The sequence below is a fragment of the Anguilla anguilla genome, chromosome 2 (assembly GCF_013347855.1).
Source record: "Anguilla anguilla isolate fAngAng1 chromosome 2, fAngAng1.pri, whole genome shotgun sequence".
In the NCBI taxonomy this organism is placed as follows: Eukaryota; Metazoa; Chordata; class Actinopteri; order Anguilliformes; family Anguillidae; genus Anguilla; species Anguilla anguilla.
In genome coordinates, this window is record NC_049202.1 from 34,760,046 (window position 1) to 34,778,802 (window position 18,757).

An 18,757-nucleotide genomic window follows, 5' to 3' on the forward strand; every position below is an offset into this window, starting at 1 on the left:
TCCTTAACTGTACAGTAGATGGCGCCCTCAACACATAGAGCAAGTGTGTGGAACTTCAGTCAGCTGCAAGAGCGGGGGGGACAGTTTTTCGTGAAGTACTGACTTCCGGGAAAGCGTGTAGCAAATTTTAGCAATGAGTTTTGAGTGGCCTTGGCAATACAACTTTCCTCCGTTTTTTACGTGAGTAGCCATATTTGGCGTTATATTTTAAAAAACACAGCATCAAGAAATTGGTTTGTCAAATATCTTGGAAAGTGTTATACATTTATATTGAAGTGCTTATTCGGATTCGATCAGCTAGCCTTTTATCTCTCAGCTGGCTAGCACAGAACTGTGTGCTGAATAACCAGCTTGCTAAGGAAGTAGCCTTGCTATCTTGCTAACAAATAATGGTGAGGTGGAATGGACGCTTAAACTTAAGTCACCCAGTGCCTTTGCTTTTGTGCGCGAGCCAGGCATAATTGTTTAGAGAATATATACTTTATTACCCTTTACAATCTGGTGAGCAGTGGTAACGTTACTTAAGTTGAAGCAGGCGCACTGTCAAACATTATTTACTACTAGTAAGACTGCCGAAAAATAAAGTATATTTTTTCAATTACCTACTGTATGTGAATATCTGGCTAGCTCACTGTGTCTCATTACTTGCTAGTCAGCGACCGAATAATATGGGGCACTTAACTACTATTAGCTATGCTGGATGAGTAGTCCAGCATTTGACAAAAATGGTTGAAACATTGTAGAAATGACATTTAGTTAGATATGTTGGTTGATTCACAGATTTCAGCCTAATGTTGACACAAGACAGAAACAGCTAGCAGCATGGTGCTCACTGACGCTGTCCTATTGCCGACATCGCAAACTCTACACGTTGGACGTCATGGAGGCACAAGAGAGTCCTGTGTTTAACAATAAGAAAATAGAGAGTATCCTTTTAATGTCACATTTGTTGGTTGCACTTTTATATGCTTGGACGACCTAAACCAGGAGTACCAATATCGTCCATAAACCGCACGAATTTGAATGATCTCTTATTGTGATAGAAGATAATAGAGTTTTAACTGGAGTGAAACCAGTTAAAAGGTATGACAACGCGACGCATTCCCATTGACGTTGTAACTTAATATTTGTTATGCCCGCTACATAGTCACACTAACTTTTTTCTTAGATTAATTGGAAGTTCCATTTATGTCTCTGAGGTTAATTGCATGGTCTCAGAGGGGCTGTATTCCAAGCACGGTCTTACTTGTAAGTTAATTGTTCACTGTATGAGTTATTTGTCCTTTTTGACATGCAGCAGCCTTCATTATCTTTTATGTGCACATTAAAGTAATCTTTTTAAAAGGTAGAAGCTAAATTATAGCTTTTAGTACATCCGTATAATAAAAAAAAATTAGTTAAATATATCTGTCACCTGCCAGTGGGCCTACTTCCTGAATTGTGGAGGAACTGCTCTGAGGAGAATAGAGGGAAATGGCAAGTTGGAATGCACCTACTGGTGTAACACAAATTTACATTACTTTCAATGTATAAGCTCAGGTGTGATTTTAATAATTACTGCATAATACAATATTGTCATAAATATTGTCAAAAATCTTAAGTCACTGGGGTTTACTTAGGCACTGTACTGAATGCATTTATACTTTTTCACTGTGCTGGGGCCAGCCCTTAATTAAGCTTTCAGGAAAACTTCCAATGGAAGCCATCCAGGTTGTTTTCGAAGAACTAAGGAAAAAAGGTAGCTTTTACACTTTTGTATTGTGTGATGGTGTTGTGTGTGTGTGTATGTGTGTGTGAGAGAGAGGAAGTCAGTCTCGATATTTAATATCTATGTTAATGATCTTGTGTAACTGATGGAACACAATGAGATTTGTGAGGAGAGTACATTTCTGAGGAAATAATGCAAAGATACTTGGTATGGTTTTTTATGTATTGTTTATTTGTGTATGTGTTAGTGGAAGTCTACATCTAGATATTTAACATTCAAATAAATGATGTGGCCTAATTGAAGGAATGCATTGAGCTTTTTAAGACGTGTATGTTTGAGGAGTTCTTCGGTAAGTCCTCAGGTGTACTTGAAACACATTCCTCATGTTATTTCAGTATATTTAAAAATCCAGAATAATTGCTTAAAGAACTCATGCCATGTTTTTGTCTTTTTCTTTTTATGCGACCGGTCAATAACGACAGTTATCTTGAAACGTAGGTAACCTGGAGTGGATTGACAAAAACAAAACACGCTGTCTGATCATGTGGAGACGACCGGAGGAATGGGGGAAGCTGATATATCAATGGGTGAGGATCTGTCCTCGTTCTCCTCGCAGAACGAACAGTGCCGCACGCGTGACACTTGAACTACGTGCTGCTACAAGAGGCTTAGGAACAGTGGACCCACGCACCCAGAGGCTTCTAATAGAACAGTATCAAAAGATTTCCTTCAAATGCTAAGGATAATTTGTGTTGTCGTGAACTTTAATGATCCTGTTCAGACAGTGTGTCTATTCATTTATGCCCCTGAAGTGCATTCTAGGACCCATTCATACATGACTAGAGTCATACTGGCCAAGTACATTGCTTAAAGGGAGTAATTACCCGCCATTACACCCCTACCATCAGGGCACACCCAAAAACCTGCTCTGCACACATTCCCAGAAATGCTGAATACAAATGATTTTGAAGTATCGTAGTTAGTATTTTATGTTTATTCCTATGTGATCAGATAAGTATTATACTAGGCTATAATAGCCTCCATTCTTTTATTCATAATTTCTTATCAGTAAGTTGATATGTGATACATAAGGTCAGCAGTTGCACACATTTATAAATTGCTGAATTGCTTTGTTTTAAGGGGATCTTGGGCTACTTGCATTATATCCAAATAATGTCCCTCTTTAACCCTAAAAGCTGGTGGTTAAAGTTACACCTGTAAATTAAGCTACATGAGAATGAATGAACACACTGTGGCCATTTAAAAACGTATGCCTGTGGGTTTGGCAGAAGCGAGTGGCAAATCTGATTTAAGTTAAATGACTTTAAGCCTGTGTGTTGAAGGCTTTTATTTAGTTTAGCCTGTGTAGCCTGTCTAATTGCATCCACATGCTTTCTTCCCAGTAAGATTGGAGGCTTTGGCAGTAATTATTGTTGATCTTCATAGTCTTTTGATTAGCAAAATAGAGAATAAGCATTCCTCGACATCTTCGAATTGTTTAAATGCGCTCATTTTTCGCAAGACCGTAATGCGTCACAGATGTGCAGTTACGGCACGGAAACCGAGTGACTGCCGTCGCCGCACGTATTCCATGATTGAAACGGAGAAGCGCAAATGATGAAAGTGCGAAGGGACGGGTTATTTTCCCCACGCAGCGGAAGTCGTAGGCGTTGAGGCCTCGGAGCCCAATGCTCAGCCGCATCCCAGGAAGGCCAGGTAGGATGTTAGCTGTTTGCGGCGCGTGAGGGCATGTACAGAGAAGCGCATTAGTGCCTGTCCTCCCTGCATTATGATGCAGTCCGAGCCCGGCGGCAATGTTTGCTCTCATTACCGCTCCACATTGTAGGCATCTAGGTCTTCATTCCACGAATTCTCATTATTGACTTGTATTGGGCAATTCAGAGGCCAGCTAAGGTCACAAAAATAATAACCATATCACCGTATTACTCTCCTTCTACCTGTAAGTGTAAGCTGAATGCTTTTGGTGCCTCTTTATCAGTAAATTACTGATTTTTTTAATCAGTCGTTTTCATAGTAGTGCTGTACATTTGCATGGTTCTCTTGTTATGCCTGAGACAAGATTAATCAGTTACACATTTTGCTCAAATGCTCTTAATATCACAGTTGACCGTACAGAATAGATCACAAATTGTCCCAATATTGTGCAATCCTGCAACTTGCTTCGGAGTTTAGCACAAACAAGGCTCTGTCAAGCCATATTTGGCTGAAGAAAACACAGTGCATTCTATGCTACATTGTAGAAAAAGATGTGCTATAAAAAAATCTTCCTCTGCAACAGAAACGGAGAATTGTGTCCAAGTCAGGCATTTTGGACATAAATGATGCAGTTTTGCAGCCAAGGGCATGACATTTTAAATTGAGCAAGAACTGCAGCTCGGATGGCTATCATTCAGTAATTATCATCATTATGCATTATTATGCAGTTTGTTTATTGTGCACGTAGAAATTGAGATCTGAATTTAACAACTAATTATTGACTTAAGAAATATAATGCTTGATCTTAGATAACAGAACAATAGACAATGCTTTTTTACCCCCATGAACAAACAGTTTCTGCTCCCTTCTCTGGGAGGCTGAGTAACAACACTGTGAAGGAGTGTGTGAAGGCTAAGGGTCTCCCACAATAGCTGTGAGGTTAAAGCAACGGAACTTGACCCAGGCCGTTGGCCTCTATGCCCTTCTCTTCTCCAGGTTTCCAGAAACGGGATGGTCAATTCAGTGTTCACGCTCTACGAACTCTCGAACGGGGACGACACTGAAAGCGAAGGTAGGCCTTCGCCCTCGGAGCCAATCAAAACGTCCGCTGGTCCACTGCTAATAGGCATGCAAACTAATGGTTCTTTCTTAATCTGAGGGGTTCAATAGGATTTGGCGACATAGTGTTGAAGTCCCACCCACCGCATAAAAGGAACTGGATCCGAGAGTTTCATAAAATGGGATTTCACATAGAGGAAAACTTAAAATGCATCTTCTCATGAGAAACCATTTCACAACCTCTTTCGCCAAACAATTTGTTTCGCTTCAGTTGATGGTAAACAAAAAAAAAAAGAATTATTATCAGATTTACAGTATTGTTAAAACTACACAATGGATGCTTATGTCATCGAGCTCTCCAGGGCATGCTCCGTTGTTGGCTATTGAGAGCTCGCTGACGTAAGCATCTGTTGTGTAGTATGATAAGTGAAGAATCTCTTTTGGAGAAAGCGGTTGTGTAATTGTTTGCTCATGAGAAGAGGAGTTTTCTGGTATGGGAAATCCCATTCTTTCAAACCACTCCCTAGTTCCAGTCACTTTTTCGGGTGGGCGGGACATGAACACCCTATATATATAACAGTAGTGACAATTTTTCCGGAAGCATTTCACATGGCCTCTGAGGCGTGGTTGTTTACTACAGCATCAGGAGTAATTAAAGAGAAAAAGGCAAAAGGAAAAACAATGCACCATACAGTGGCAACGACCATTATTGCATTTGATAATTATTGTTGCAGTATTTTGCCCAGCCCTAGGATCCAGTTAAATGGGTGGGTTTTTTTTTTTGAGAAAACACACTGCTTGATCCCCTAGCACAGTGGTTCTCAAACTCTGTCATGGGGGACCCCTGTGTGTGCTGGTTTTCATTCCGACCTCAACAGCAATCCCAGAATTTTAACAAGCTGTTCATTTTTCTTAATTAGGTGCTTTTCATGTTTTAGAGCTGGGGTCCCTAGTCTTATCCAGAAAGGGCCAGTGTGGGTGCACACACCTGATCCTGATTCTACTAATCAAGGTGCTTAGCAATGACTCTAGTGATTGATTAGTAGAATCAGGTGTGTGCACCCACAGTGGCCCTTTCTGGAACCCCAGCTCTAAAACATGAAAAGCACCTAATTAAGAAAAATTAACAGCTTGTTAAAATTCTGGGATTGCTGCTGAGGTTGGAATGAAAACCAGCATACACAGGGATCCCCCATGACCGAGTTTGAGAACCACTGCCCTAGCATAACACCGCCGTTAACACCTCCTTGCTTCTCTGTCAGCATCTGGCCTAGCGCCCCCTCCCTGCGAGAGCAGATTCCACCCATTTGTAGCAGCAGTGGCACGCTATGCCGTTGTACACGAGTCCTGCGCAGGAAAGTGACTGTTGGCGTCCTTTCCCAGAATTCCACGGGCTTGAGGAGTGGCTGCTGCTGCGCTCCCTGCAGATCCTGCAGGGGGAGGGCAAGGCGGAGCTCATCACCATGGACGACGGGAAGGGAGTCAAGTTCTTCTGAGGAGGGGTTGGGGGGGGGGGGGGGGGGGGGGGGGAGGCACGGCACGGCCAGCACGGGGAACCGTTCAGGCGGCACTGTCCCGGAGAGGATTCTGGGAGAAGGTTTGTCTTCCACACAGAAATATGGATTCAGGCCTTGCTCGCTTCCATCGGTCCCTTTGACTGATAACGGTTTTTCGGGAACGCCATCTCACCTTTAACACTCCCATGTATTCCCCAAGAGGGTGTATGTCCCAGACTAGGTTTGTATAATTCCCCCCCCCCCCCCCCCCCCATTTTGCGTATTTATAACTAGATTAAATTTTTTCTTTATACCTAACGAATAATGGAGAAGGAAATGGTTCGGTGTTTGTATTCTTCTGCAGTAAGGTGTTCGGTCACACAGCCACAAATCCCAAAGACAATCTGATCCCAAAAAACGGCACGTGGACATTGAGGAGTCCGGTATGTTTCCTGGAAAAAGAGACGTGAGGGGGAGAAAGACTTCGAGCTTGGTGTAGTTCTGCGCGTAACCATGGAGGCGGGTCCCATTTGTACATACTACTGAAACGTCCCCATTTAGACCACCCTTTTTATTTCTGACTGTCTGTACTTGACCGCCTTTTATATTTGACGGTGTATTGTAAAATAAAATGGGAGTAAAATTGTGTTTCTGAGCTTTGTGGCTTTTTCACAAAAGGTACATGAAGTGCAAGAGAGAAATCTAATCCTAAACAAATATAACACAAATTCAATCTTCAGGGAGATAGTGAACCAGTGACGAATGTAGAAGATTAAAAGGCAACGTCATATGATGCTCCCGCTTTAATATTTATGTTTTTATACGGTGTGACATGTTTACAGTAAACAGTTTTATCCAGTTTTATTGTGTATGATTCCCTCAGCATGTGTATCTTTTCAGATGTCATCACTCAAAAAGTTTTAGCCCACAGACTGGCCTAAGGCATAATCCAATGTGTCCGATGTTCATACACTGCAATGAGGTGGGCCTTCTTGAGTGTGTTGATCACCTTTTCCCCACTAGATGGCAGACACCTGATTTATGACCAGAATTTGCATAAGACCGGATACAGTAATTTAATTTAGAACATTTTCATAAAAAACACACTTTTAGTACCTACATTGAGATGATATATTACCAACACAGAAAAAAGGGAATATATAATTTCTCATCTGTTATAATGTGCAAATGTGATAATGGGCATATATCACCAGGTGCACTTTTGACCTTAAAAGCCCTTTGCAGTCCGGTGAAAAATTTTTTTTCACCGGACTGCAAAGGTGTTTGTGTGCTTGGTTGGAGATCCACTTTTTGCATTGCTTGTTTTGAGAAATGCATTAATGAAGGTCAATAAATCAAGTGATTTCGGTGTGTGTTTCTTTTAAACTATGAATCGAAAGCAACATTGTGACACTTTTGGACCCCAGTCAGAATGAAAGAATGTTATTTTCCCCAAAGTCGCTGCTGGTTCCTGACCCTGTCCTTGATGTGTCCTATCCTTGAAAGGGATGTCTTCCTGTGTGTTTTTCAAAATTCAAAATGTAAAACCATCTAACGTGTGGGTCTGAAGCAACGAACCAATCTGCTGTTTTAATGCAGCATGAAGCTACTTTCACACAAACACTGGTTGGGGTGCTGTCAACTTGGGGTGGTGAGACCGAAGTTCTGCACAAACCTGGCCGATTAGTGCTCCGTGAGCTGATGGTGTGGTATGGGGGCTATGGGAGTTGAATGTGTTTTACTGATGACCCGCTTATGTTGTGGTGTGACAGGTGGGGCCCTGAGTGTCCTTGGCGATAGTGAGGCTTTGTTTCCGTCTTATCAGAAGCTACTCGGGCACATTCTTCCCTGTGCTTACTTCCCCCATGACTGTTGATAGAGAAAACTGAAGTGGACAGTTATGGACGTGGTGGGGAAAATTCCATTCAGTATAATCTCATTTGCATTACAGATTTAAAATATAAAAAAAACTTCAATATAATTTATAAGTAAAATGAACAATATATTGAGAGATGGTAATGATTGCTGCTTAGAGGTTCTGCAGCACAAAGCAGTTCTTTTAGTTGTACTAGTATTTGTATTAAGAAATATTTCTAGAGAAAAAGTGTATGCCCTATGAATCACTAGTGCAGACATTTTTATTTTCACATAATGTCAAACCTAATAGAAATGCCAAACCAAATCGTCACCAACAGATTGCTCCGATTTCTCGTTAAATAGGCTGACACATAAAAGTCAGCAGGACTTGCAGCTGTTTGCAGTAGATCAAGATCCATATCGATAGGACCCAACACCTATTAATAACGTTAGAGGCACAAGCAGGAGAAGGAACACGTCACCCATTCGGATAATCCCAGACGTGCTGCCACAATGGGGCTAATTACTGCGGGAGCTGATCGCATGAAAGCATCACCAATTAAGCGTGCGGCCATAGTGCATTAGCCTGCAGTGTCTCGATCACAGTGCTAAGCTCCTCGCTTCTTTATCCCACTTTGCTTGACCAAGGTTCACCTTTAAGGCCCCGAGCTGCTGCAAGTGTCCGGGATGAGGGAAAGAGGGTCAAAGAGAATGGGTATGTGTGTCAGCAAGGGTTATTTTTAGAGCGGTTGGTTATCGGTCTTTGGACGTCTGACTACCATTGCACTTCGTTGTAGCTGTGATCTGTTCTCAGAATAGGTCTCGTCCATGTCACATCGCGCACCGACCTAAACAGGACTGTTGAATACTAGGCTACTGTATGTTCTGTGAATCCTGTGCTTTTTTCTTTCCTCTGCTTTGTGGGACTACTGCTGTGAGACAGGCTAATGTCAGTTCAAAATCATTGCCCGACTTATCTTTTTAGACTGCGGCTAGTTTATACGTTAACTTCCCTCGGTGAGAATACTCATCAATACTTACCAGACTGCTTATTAGTGAACAAACATAAAAATATCAGCTCTAATCGTGGTGACATATAACCAATGGAGCTGATGGCACTGTGCTAATTTTCTTAAAAAAAAAAAAAAAAAAACTTACACTATGTTCATTTCATTAAGAATGAATAATGTACACATATTTATGCACCCCTTCAGGCAATCTTGTGTTTATTTCAAGTTTGTTTTGTGTGAAGACAATGTGTCTTATGTTTAAGAAAACAGCCTATAGACCGCATAATTTTAAAAGAGAAAAACAACGATATTCTTTAAGCTAAATATATTTAAAATGAATATTGAACTCAAAATGAAATAATATAAAGGTTATTAGTTAGGTGTATCCTGGGCTACTTAGCTAAGATTGAAATGTTTATTAGCCTATATTCAATTTAAAAATGTCAGAGCTATTTGGAATATTACTAGATTTCATTTAACGATTTAATGCTTTAGCTTTATATTGTTGGACAGTAGCCTATTAATTATCCATAAAACCTGAGCCTGCTGGGCAGTTGTAGGCGCTTTCACCATGTTTTGCTGTGGTGTAGGAGGAGGAGGGGCAGTGAATGTCCGCAAGTACCGTACGTTCTGTTGATATAGAGAGCAGCGTCTGCTTGACTGGCTGGATTTCAGCCGAAGACGTGCGCGCAGCAGTCAGCGCAGTCAAGGAATTCTTGGATTTAATACATGTATCCCGATGTAATTTTAAACTGTCAGCCCGAGCATGTCTTTTGGATGTTTACATGTGAAATAGATATCGAGTGCGACCTTCAAAAATCTGTTCCGTGAGTACAGTTTCGCTAACGTTATCCTAAATGTTTAATAGACTGCGGGTTAAGCAGGCTGCGTTAATTTTGAAAGTTTGTTTTATTGCGCCGATATCGAGTGCCTTTGCATAATTTTATTGTTAACTAACAACAAATGAGCCACACACCAGTTGTTTTATTTGCGAATGGACATCCGCTAAATTAACTGGCTTCGGTCGTTTTAGATGAAGTAGCCCATATTATAACGTTAGATGCTTTACAGCTCCAGCGATTTTGTTGTTCCAACGATTTTCTATAGGTGGGTCGGCTGCGCTTTATCGGCAAGTGACCTCAACTTTTTATACAATTTTGTTTTTCTGGGACTCTAAGAAAAGTGTTTTTTCGTGGCAGTACACACTGGCGTCCTTTCCATAATGACAGACTGAACATCACTTGGCTGGTCAGACTTTGTTATTGGAAAAAGTAATTAAACATTTTTACCATGTCACATGCAGAAGTTGACATGGCTGGACTGGGTTTTCCAAACCTATCGGCAGGTTTGGACGAGGATTCCTGTCTGCCTGCCCGGGTGCCGATGATACGTAGGCACTCGTTGAATACAAGAAGAAACTCTTACATGCTTCACAAAATAAATGTGGAACTGGAACCCCAACTTTACGATGGGTCACTCTCTAAGGCACTGTCGTGGTCTGCAGAAAACATTTTGTCAGACACGTCGACGGTGGAGCAAAAGATGGACTCCCCTTCGCCGGCATCTCCCGTCTCTAGCCCGGGCACAAGTATCAGTACTCCCCCTGGTACACAAAATTCAGACCCCATTCCAACGCTAGATAACTGGGACGAGAGAGTGCCAAGCAGCTCGGATTCTGAAGACGAAACTGCGCACAATAAACACCAAAAGGTGATTTTGTCACGGGCCCCGTTTGAAAGCAAATGGGAGCAGGAAGAGAAAGAAGAGATTGAAACCAAAGCTGTTGCTACTTCGCCTGATGGCAGGTACCTGAAATTCAACATCGAAATAGGAAGGGGGTCGTTCAAGACAGTATACAGAGGCCTGGATACGGAGACTACAGTGGAAGTGGCATGGTGTGAACTGCAGGTGAGTCTGTGCATGTCCCACACATAAGGTATTTTGCAGTGGTCTATTTGCCAAAGAATTAATACAGTATCCATTTCTCACCAGCTGTCATCGTCTCCCAACGATGTCTAGCATGCTAGTATGACGGACTTGACTTCTCAGTTTAGTCAAATTTAGCCAGCATGTAATGGATCTTCAGACTGCAGCAGTTCATATGTTTTATATAAAGTCTTTTTTTAAATCTCTATAAATATGTGCTCTTCAAGTTCATTTCATTCTCGAAAATAGTTTAGATAAGCCTTGGTTTAAGACCATGTTGACATTTTCACAGGCTTATCAGCGATTCATTCTGTTTTAACAACTGATGTAAGTCACGTCTGAAACGTGCTGTGAAGGCACTGTCCAATAACTGTTACGGTAACCTGTATACTGTGTAGTTCAATGGCTGTATTTATCTATAACAATGGTATATCCACATACATCATTGAGAACAAAAGCACACTGTGCCATCCACAGTGGAAGTGTCAATGAAAATGCAGTGGGAAGAAATTAGCACTGATCTCTTTGATAAGAAATAAATATATATGTGAATATTTGCATGGTTGACGTTTCTTGGCACATCAGGAAGCCAGAAGATACAGGACAGGTGTTTCCTGGCACATGAAATGTAGGTAGACTGCATATGGGGAGAGCCCTATAATTAACTGAGGTGTGTCAGGGCTAACAAAAAACTCAAATTTTAAGGTTTCACTTAAATCCCAATTTCTGTGTTTTGAGACTTGCTTTGGAATAAGCAATGCCTTAAGGCATCAGCCTTGGAGAGTGGAAAGCCTGTGCTTCTAGGTTATTCTTAGCCAAGGTCAATCCAGGCACCAGTGGGGCATCTTCTTTATTTCCTGCTGGGGTCCAGGTGTAATAAAAGTAGGCCTGTGTACTCTAACCTTAGTGGATTTGGTGTTTTGTCAAAAAACAAGATTCAGGCTCATCTGTGTCGTGCCCCTGATCCTATCGATCCCCACATCGACTGCTGTGGCAACTTTAGTGGGCATTAGATTGGGATGCCTGCTGTGGAATCAGAGTGAAACCTTACGGTATCGCTGCGCTCCTGCCTGCTCCCCCATGAATAGTCCTAGGTCATTCAGTACATGTCAGACATGTCGATACATGAAACCTGTGACACAATAATAAAAATAACAATAACCAATCACAATAATAAGTCATATAAATTATATATAATATATATAAACAAGACCAGGTTAAAACCTAGTATATGGCTGGACCTAACAGACGTGATCTGGCCGACCAATGGTGTAACTTCATAACTCGGTCGACCAATGGTGTAACTTCATCACTCACTCAGTCAGTCAGTCAGTCAGTCAGTCACTCACAGACATTTGCGTTTGTAGGGCTGGCCCCGCTGTTGCGGTCCAGCCAAAAATGAATAGTCCTAGGTCATACATGTTGAACATGTCCATACGTGAACCCTATGACACAATGAGAAAAATAACAATAAAAATGAAACAATAATAATAACAATAACCAATCACAATAATGAGTAACAGAAAATGTATATATAATATGTATTTTAAAAAAATTAATAGTCCTAGGTACAGCACATGCCTTATTTGCAAGTCTGGCCCACTAGTTATGCACTGAGGTGTCAGAAGCCGTGTATGAATATCTGTTACATAATATAGGGTCAGATGTTACGTAATTTATGTCTGCCAGACCCCTTAGGTGGCTGACAGACTTGTAAATGCCCTTAGAATGGATTTCCCCTCCTGTGTCTCAGAAGTTCTCACAAAGAGCCCAATTGTGTGGGCCTGTAATAAAGGCTGAATTCCAGCTGTAGAAGGAGCACCATACAGACAGCTCTTTATTGATTTCCAGTCCAGGACAGCTAACGAGCTAGCGGCTTTCCAGATCATTCTTTGATCTGACCTTGAAATCAAGAGTTGTGCACACCAGGACTCAGTGGATGCTTACACAGGCTGTCTATCAGGCCCGATTCTCCGCAAACTCAACATCAACATTTCATCAACAACTCAGAGCTAGCCTTGTTCTTACAGGTAAATGTACAAAAACCTCATGTAATGCCAAGGTCAAATTTTGCATGCCATATTCTCGTACAACGACCTCAATGCCCTCAGGATGCTGGGTGGGTCATCCGGTTAAGGCGCCATTCTTGTTCTGGCGCATGCATGAGCCCCAGAGTCCAGGATCGACTGTCAAATCCCTTCCAGTGCCGACTGTGATCAGTAGCCCTGCAGGGCGATGCATAGTTGACGGTAACCATTTATCCTTACTTTTCACCTCTGTTCCCTGCACTGTTAAGGAGTATTCAGCCGAAAGGGATCTGCTTCTCATTATTCTCCAGTAACAGCAATCCCCCCTCCCAACACTACTGGCGTTCAGTGCAGATAAGTTCACCTCTTGAGCTGCAGATGAAGTTTCCCCCCGCGACTCATCTTTGTGGCTGCCTGATTTGTGAGCTGCAGTGTGATAAGAATGTGGCGCTTGACACCATGCGCCTCAGAGGAGGGCACGTGCTTGTCCGCGCTGTCCTGAATGGGGTCCGGTTATGAGCCCTCACGATATCTTCTGCAGTTTTCTTCTCTAAATGACAATTGTACCTCTTACAAAAGGACTGAATCAGACCTTATGCTAATCGATGAATTTGGACCACTTTCCTGAAGAGCAGAAGGGGGTAGTTTCCTTTCTGAGAAAGACTGGTCAGGTCACACATGCTTTTTTGGGTTTCGGGTGGCAGGTGTCTTGTGTAGAAGTATACACACTGGGTGCGGGGCATGGTGTGGACTGTACACAGAGAAGCTCCGCCTTGCGCTCGGTTTCTTTTTAAAGAGCCTCAGCTGATGGCTTGTAGAAAGGACAGACAATTAAACCCATGGGCGCAACACAATAACGTCCTGTGTAACAGGAACCTTCTTTTTTAACGCAGGACAGCTGGGAGTTGGAACAATGGAGGGGGGAGGGGGCTGAAGGGGCCCGTTATCATGACACATGTCATGCGTGTGTCGTCTCGACTCCCTATCATCTTCTGTCGAGTCACACAGCCCTCATTCCCTTGAAAGTGTACTATTTTGCTATTCTCAGCCTGTCGAGCTTCAGCTGGTGGGGTTGTGGAAATAAAAAAGATGTACTTTTGATGTAAAAGATGTCAGTCATGCTGTGGGGGGAGAGAGCAGGCTTAAGGTGTTTGCGTAAAACGAGCTGCTCTGAAAGGCAGGTTCACTGGGCTTGTTTAACGTGTCTTTGGTCAGCCCTGCTCAGTATTCAGATGTCCCTCCCAAAGTGCACTGCAGTGTCTCCTTTCAGTTTCCATTCAGCCTATTTCAGCCGATTATCATCTTAATTGACACAGTTAAACTCCCCTTCCTCCACCTACAAGAGAGCTGCCCTACAGGCCCACGATAAGGGAAACTAGCGTATATACTTGGTGCGAGCACCAATGTCATGGCAGATGCTGGGCCTCCTGTCTAAGGAGGATCTAAGCAACAGGTGTCAGAAGGTTTGGGGGGGGGGGAGCACAGCTTGACGCATGGTGCTTACGAACATGCCACGGTGTGGAGCGTCTGCTCAGCATGTGCAGCATCCTCTGTGATCACCACCGATTTCCGCAGTGTTAAAACCGGCTGTTTAGGAGCAGCATTGGCTTTGTGCTCTTTCATGACTGTTTTTTTTTTCGTGGTTGATTGTGGGCGGTAGTGTTTTTGTGTCACAGACTAAAAGGCTAATGCTCTTTGGTGGATGCTTTGCGATGCTACACAATGCGTGTTAATGTTTGGCTATGAAAATAGCAGCTTGTTCCAAACAAAAGTTTGTTTGTGTTAATTTATCTGCACATCCAGTTCCTTCTGGTTCTAGCTGAAATTGCTTCTTGCCTTTTTTTTTTTTTGCTTTGCCACCCCTTGAGCCTTGAGTCTGTGCTTTTTTTTTACATTTTACTCACAATCTCCTGTTTAATAAGCCTGATAAATCACTGCCATGCTCTGTGGGAATGCCGTTGCTGAGGCGGTTGGGCCTTCTCCCTGTGTAAGGCTCTTAATCACTGCTAACGAGATTGTGGGCAGCCTTTGCTGCCACTGCGGCTACTGTGCAAGGTGGCTTTGAGGAGCAGATATTTAGGCTTAGCATTTGCAAGGGGCTAACAGAGCCGATTTCAACTGCAGGTATTAAGTTCCCTGCGTAGCCATGTATCCTTTCTCCACGTATCTATGTATCCTTTCTCCTCATGTGTCCTTTCTCCATGTATCTATGTATCCTTTCTCCTCATGTGTCCTTTCTCCATGTATCTATGTATCCTTTCTCCCCATGTGTCCTTTCTCCATGTATCTATGTATCCTTTCTCCCCATGTGTCCTTTCTCCATGTATCTATGTATCCTTTCTCCCCATGTGTCCTTTCTCCATGTATCTATGTATCCTTTATCCCCATGTGTCCTTTCTCAATGTATCTATGTATCCTTTCTCCCCATGTCTCCTTTCTCAATGTATCTATGTATCCTTTCTCCCCATGTATCCATGTGTGCTTTCTCTCCCCTCTGCTCCCTGCAGTGTGTACTCTGTTCAGTGTTTCCCCAGGGACACTCAGACAAAACAGAACCATTTAGGCCTTGTAAATCATGCACCGGTAAATAAAAAGGTCTGACAACTCAGTGGCAGAAGTCAGGCGTTTTCAAGCTCCAGTCACCGTAAATCCGTAGGCCAGAACGTGAGTGAGAATTTAGCAGCAGCTGCTGTGTCACGAGATCCAGATTCTCCACGACCCTGCAAAAGCTTCTCTGGGCCCCGCCCTTTCTCCCGTCCACCTGGCTGCTCATTACCGCTCGTGCGTGTTGCTCCGAGTGGCGCGGACTGGGGGCCAGAGTGACGCCACTGTGTCGTGTTGTGTAAGGCTATTTAATTCAAGACCCCCTGTGGAGCAGAGGAAGACTGAGGGGAAAACGAAGCCGATACCAACAACTGTCTCCGAGCCTTTTGAGAGCGTAGCGGCAGATTAGGATATGGAGCGCAGGAGGTGGAGGGGTTCGGGAGGGATCGCGTGTCAGCCTTAGGTACCGTCAAGCTTTGGAGGAGGAGTGCTAGCGCTAGAAGGGGCCTACGGAAGCAGATGGACAGTGACGGGGGCGTGCGGTGAGGAGATCAATCGAGTCACCCTCTGCCAGAGCCCAGTGTGAGAGTTCACCAGAGGGAACCTCACTTCACCACCTCATTCTGACATGGTCAATCAGGAAGAGGGTGGCCCAACGTCAGTCACCCTGCGCACCATAGAAAAAATACACTGAATTTTAATATGATGGCTCAGTGGGGAACAGGTTTCCAGCTGGGTTTTTATTAATAAACGACATCCTTACAATGTAGTAGAGGTGGTGGGGGGTTTGGAGACAGGGGATTTATGATAATATCTCATTAAACTATCCATCACACTGTGTAGAAACATCTACCACAGAAAATATTGTATTATTTATTAAATGTGTGAAATAATTGGCTGAAGATAAAAAATGCTTTTTTTCTTGCTTCAAAAGACTCACAAAAACATGCAGACATTCGGACCCACGTTGCATACGTTTTAAGCCGCTGTTCAGACGTACAATTTAAAACTGCTGCAGTTTGTGTTTGTGCAGCTCAGCTCTCGGAAGTGCGTTCTAACGTCGCTATTATAGTCCCAGTCAGCTTTCAGGCGCTGTAATAGTGTCTCTCGCAGCCCGTAAACAGAAAGGACGAGGCTTTGCCGTGCCTCGGTGAGCTGACCTGAAGGTGATGGCTCGCCTGGAAAGTTACAGTGGCATAGCTTGATCCCGAGCCATGAGCGTGCTGTCCCGTACCGCCCGGGAACATATCTGTTTGGGTCCAGCTGTCTGATGCTTCTTTTGTTTTCACTACATGTTCTCGTGAATTCAAAGCAAGGAGAGCTGCTGAAGCCGCACAGTAGAATTTTCCTCTTGGTTTACCATAGGGGTGGTCACCTAACTACTGCCTGCACAATGGCTGCTAATTCATATTATGAAATAGCAGATGTTTTTTTTTTTTTAAAGGCTCCTGTCTCTTGTTACGATACGACCTGAGAGCCAGTGAAGAATTTCAATGTCACCATGCCCTTTCAATTTAGGCTCTTTCTCAGAAACCTCATTTTTGTTGTAGAAGCTGACTAGTAAGGGCTGTTTTGTTGTCACTTTCTCGAGGCTTGACACACCTGTTAGTAATTCACAGTTAATTGTGATGTACCCATTTCCTCTCTCCTTCATGGTGAATTCATGAGGAGAACATTGGTTCCTTTAGAACATCCTCTCCTGTTGCACCTTAATCAGGAGTCATTCAGCACTTAGCTATTCATTATGGTTTAAATAAGCAATTAAAATTTTATGCTGCTCCGCTTCCCCTTGGCTAAGTGCAAAATTATCAGTAGAAAACAATATAAACACAAAATGAACATATCAAAAAATATCAACAAGAAACACACCCAATGATGCGTTAAAACATTCAAAAGGATTTTATTTTATAATTTGTTGTTATGATTATCTACAAGGGCTGCCATGTTTATTTGTGGATATGACAGCATTGGCCAACAGGTCAGGTCAATTTCGAGTTGGATGACCAATCAAATAGTTTTTTTTCTTCAGTTCTGAGTTATTGTGAATGCAGCATTTCAAAGAGGTTTATCTTACAATGCAATCTTTTTAATGCATGTATTCCAGAATAAGGGCTTTATATGGCTGTTCTGTTGGTACAGTGAAGCAGATGTTTTGAAAATTATGTGGAAAGAAAATAAAATTAGATTAGGGTGATGTGATTATAGATAGATGTGATAGTTCTGCCCCTGATGTTCTGCCACTGGTTTTGTGCATGATGTACAAAGACATGTCTCCCAGTTGGATATGCATGGCCACTGAAAGTGGCACCATGCTGCTTTGTGCTGATAAGCTATTTTAAAGCCTTCAGTGAACATGGCTAATTGACACTTTGGAGAGTTGGAGTCATGGTTTCTGTGTGCTGTGGTGAGAGAGAGAGAGAGAGAGAGGGAGAATCTCACAGCACTTTGAGCTGGAACCTGCAGCCTGTTTCTCTGCCTTTCTGGAAACCATGCAAACAGCAACAGCCTTTAAGTGCCTGCATTGGCCTGTTCTTTCTCAAGTTGAAAAGAGCCCATTGATTAAATTCTGATTCTCTCACCCCATTTCTACCGTTACCAGTATCATTATCAACAGGATCTTTCTACTGAGGCCACACATATGGAAATAGAAGATATTAAGTATATATCAAGATATTGTAATGCTTCTGTTTTCACATATTGCAATATAGGTTTTGAGGATATCTCTATATTTATTTAAAAAGGTCTTCATATTTTCAGTTTATTTCATTCCATTTCCACTCAAACAGCCTATAAATGACTGCATCAAGTGCTATGTTCTTTGGGGGGGGGGGGTGTTTTCTTTCAGGTGTGTGAGCACCCCACAGGGAAGCAGACCTTCTGTCATAATGTGACTTGTGGCTCCAGCGTGAATTACACCGTAGGGCGTCTGTCCATTGTGCAGGTGTGACTATCGCTGTTTCAGATCCTGAAGTGCTTTTGAAGACCACCTGAAATGCAGGTTGATCAAGCTTTTCCTGTGCGTCGTGGATTTTTTTAGGTTTTGTATTCTACTGGCAGTCTGAAAGGCGATGTGCAGCCTCACTGGGCTCTATAATAGACAAGGGGGGTGGACTTGTTCTTGGAATAATCTGAATACTTAGTATACTCAACGAGATCAGCGGTGTCTCTTGATATTGGCTTGAAAAGGTCAGATACCACGCACCACAGGGAAGCGTAGATTGAATCTGTCGTGTAACTTCCCAGAAGTGTGTTTGTGTGATCTCCGGATAAGTGGCAGATGAAGACTGGTACACGAAACCTTATCCCCCTATAAAAATAACCTTTGCATAGTAATCCGTTTCATTCCCTTTGGTTTATTTTCAATTCAAATCTTAGGTTTGTTCAGTGCCCGTGGCATGTGCAGAAGATTGGCAC

General features: G+C 42.8%; 2 protein-coding genes across 3 annotated transcripts in view; both read left to right on the forward strand.

Annotated features, from left to right (window-relative positions):
• The first annotated feature begins 33 nt into the window (after positions 1-33).
• On the forward strand, positions 34-6,627 carry vps25 (vacuolar protein sorting 25 homolog). Of its 2 annotated transcripts, XR_004764067.1 has the most exons (7): positions 34-180; positions 781-926; positions 1,685-1,738; positions 2,207-2,295; positions 4,421-4,496; positions 5,867-6,080; positions 6,344-6,627. XR_004764067.1 is itself a non-coding variant. In XM_035406009.1 (6 exons), the coding sequence occupies exons 1-6, from the start codon at positions 134-136 to the stop codon at positions 5,977-5,979; spliced, it is 525 nt and encodes a 174-aa protein (XP_035261900.1). In that variant the 5' UTR covers positions 34-133; the 3' UTR covers positions 5,980-6,627. The 2 variants fall into 2 exon arrangements, 1 of the variants encoding a protein (XP_035261900.1); XM_035406009.1 differs by having other exon boundaries at positions 5,867-6,627.
• A 1,818-nt stretch (positions 6,628-8,445) lies between these two features.
• Positions 8,446-18,757, forward strand: part of wnk4a (WNK lysine deficient protein kinase 4a) — a 58,026-nt gene continuing 47,714 nt past the window's right edge. The window contains exon 1 of the mRNA XM_035405982.1: positions 8,446-10,754. Within this exon, the coding sequence (XP_035261873.1) occupies positions 10,137-10,754 (618 nt within the window). The 5' untranslated portion in view covers positions 8,446-10,136. The remainder of the gene's footprint in view (positions 10,755-18,757) is intronic.

What these genes read in the sequence shown, in the direction of transcription:
- vps25 (XM_035406009.1), top strand. Translation starts at nt 134, where the DNA reads ATGAGTTTTGAGTGGCCTTGGCAATACAACTTTCCTCCGTTTTTTAC. An exon ending in AACTTTCCTCCGTTTTTTAC is followed by an intron (nt 181 to 780) that starts GTGAGTAGCCAT and finishes GTTGATTCACAG; the next exon opens with ATTTCAGCCTAATGTTGACA. An exon ending in GGACGACACTGAAAGCGAAG is followed by an intron (nt 4,497 to 5,866) that starts GTAGGCCTTCGC and finishes GTCCTTTCCCAG; the next exon opens with AATTCCACGGGCTTGAGGAG.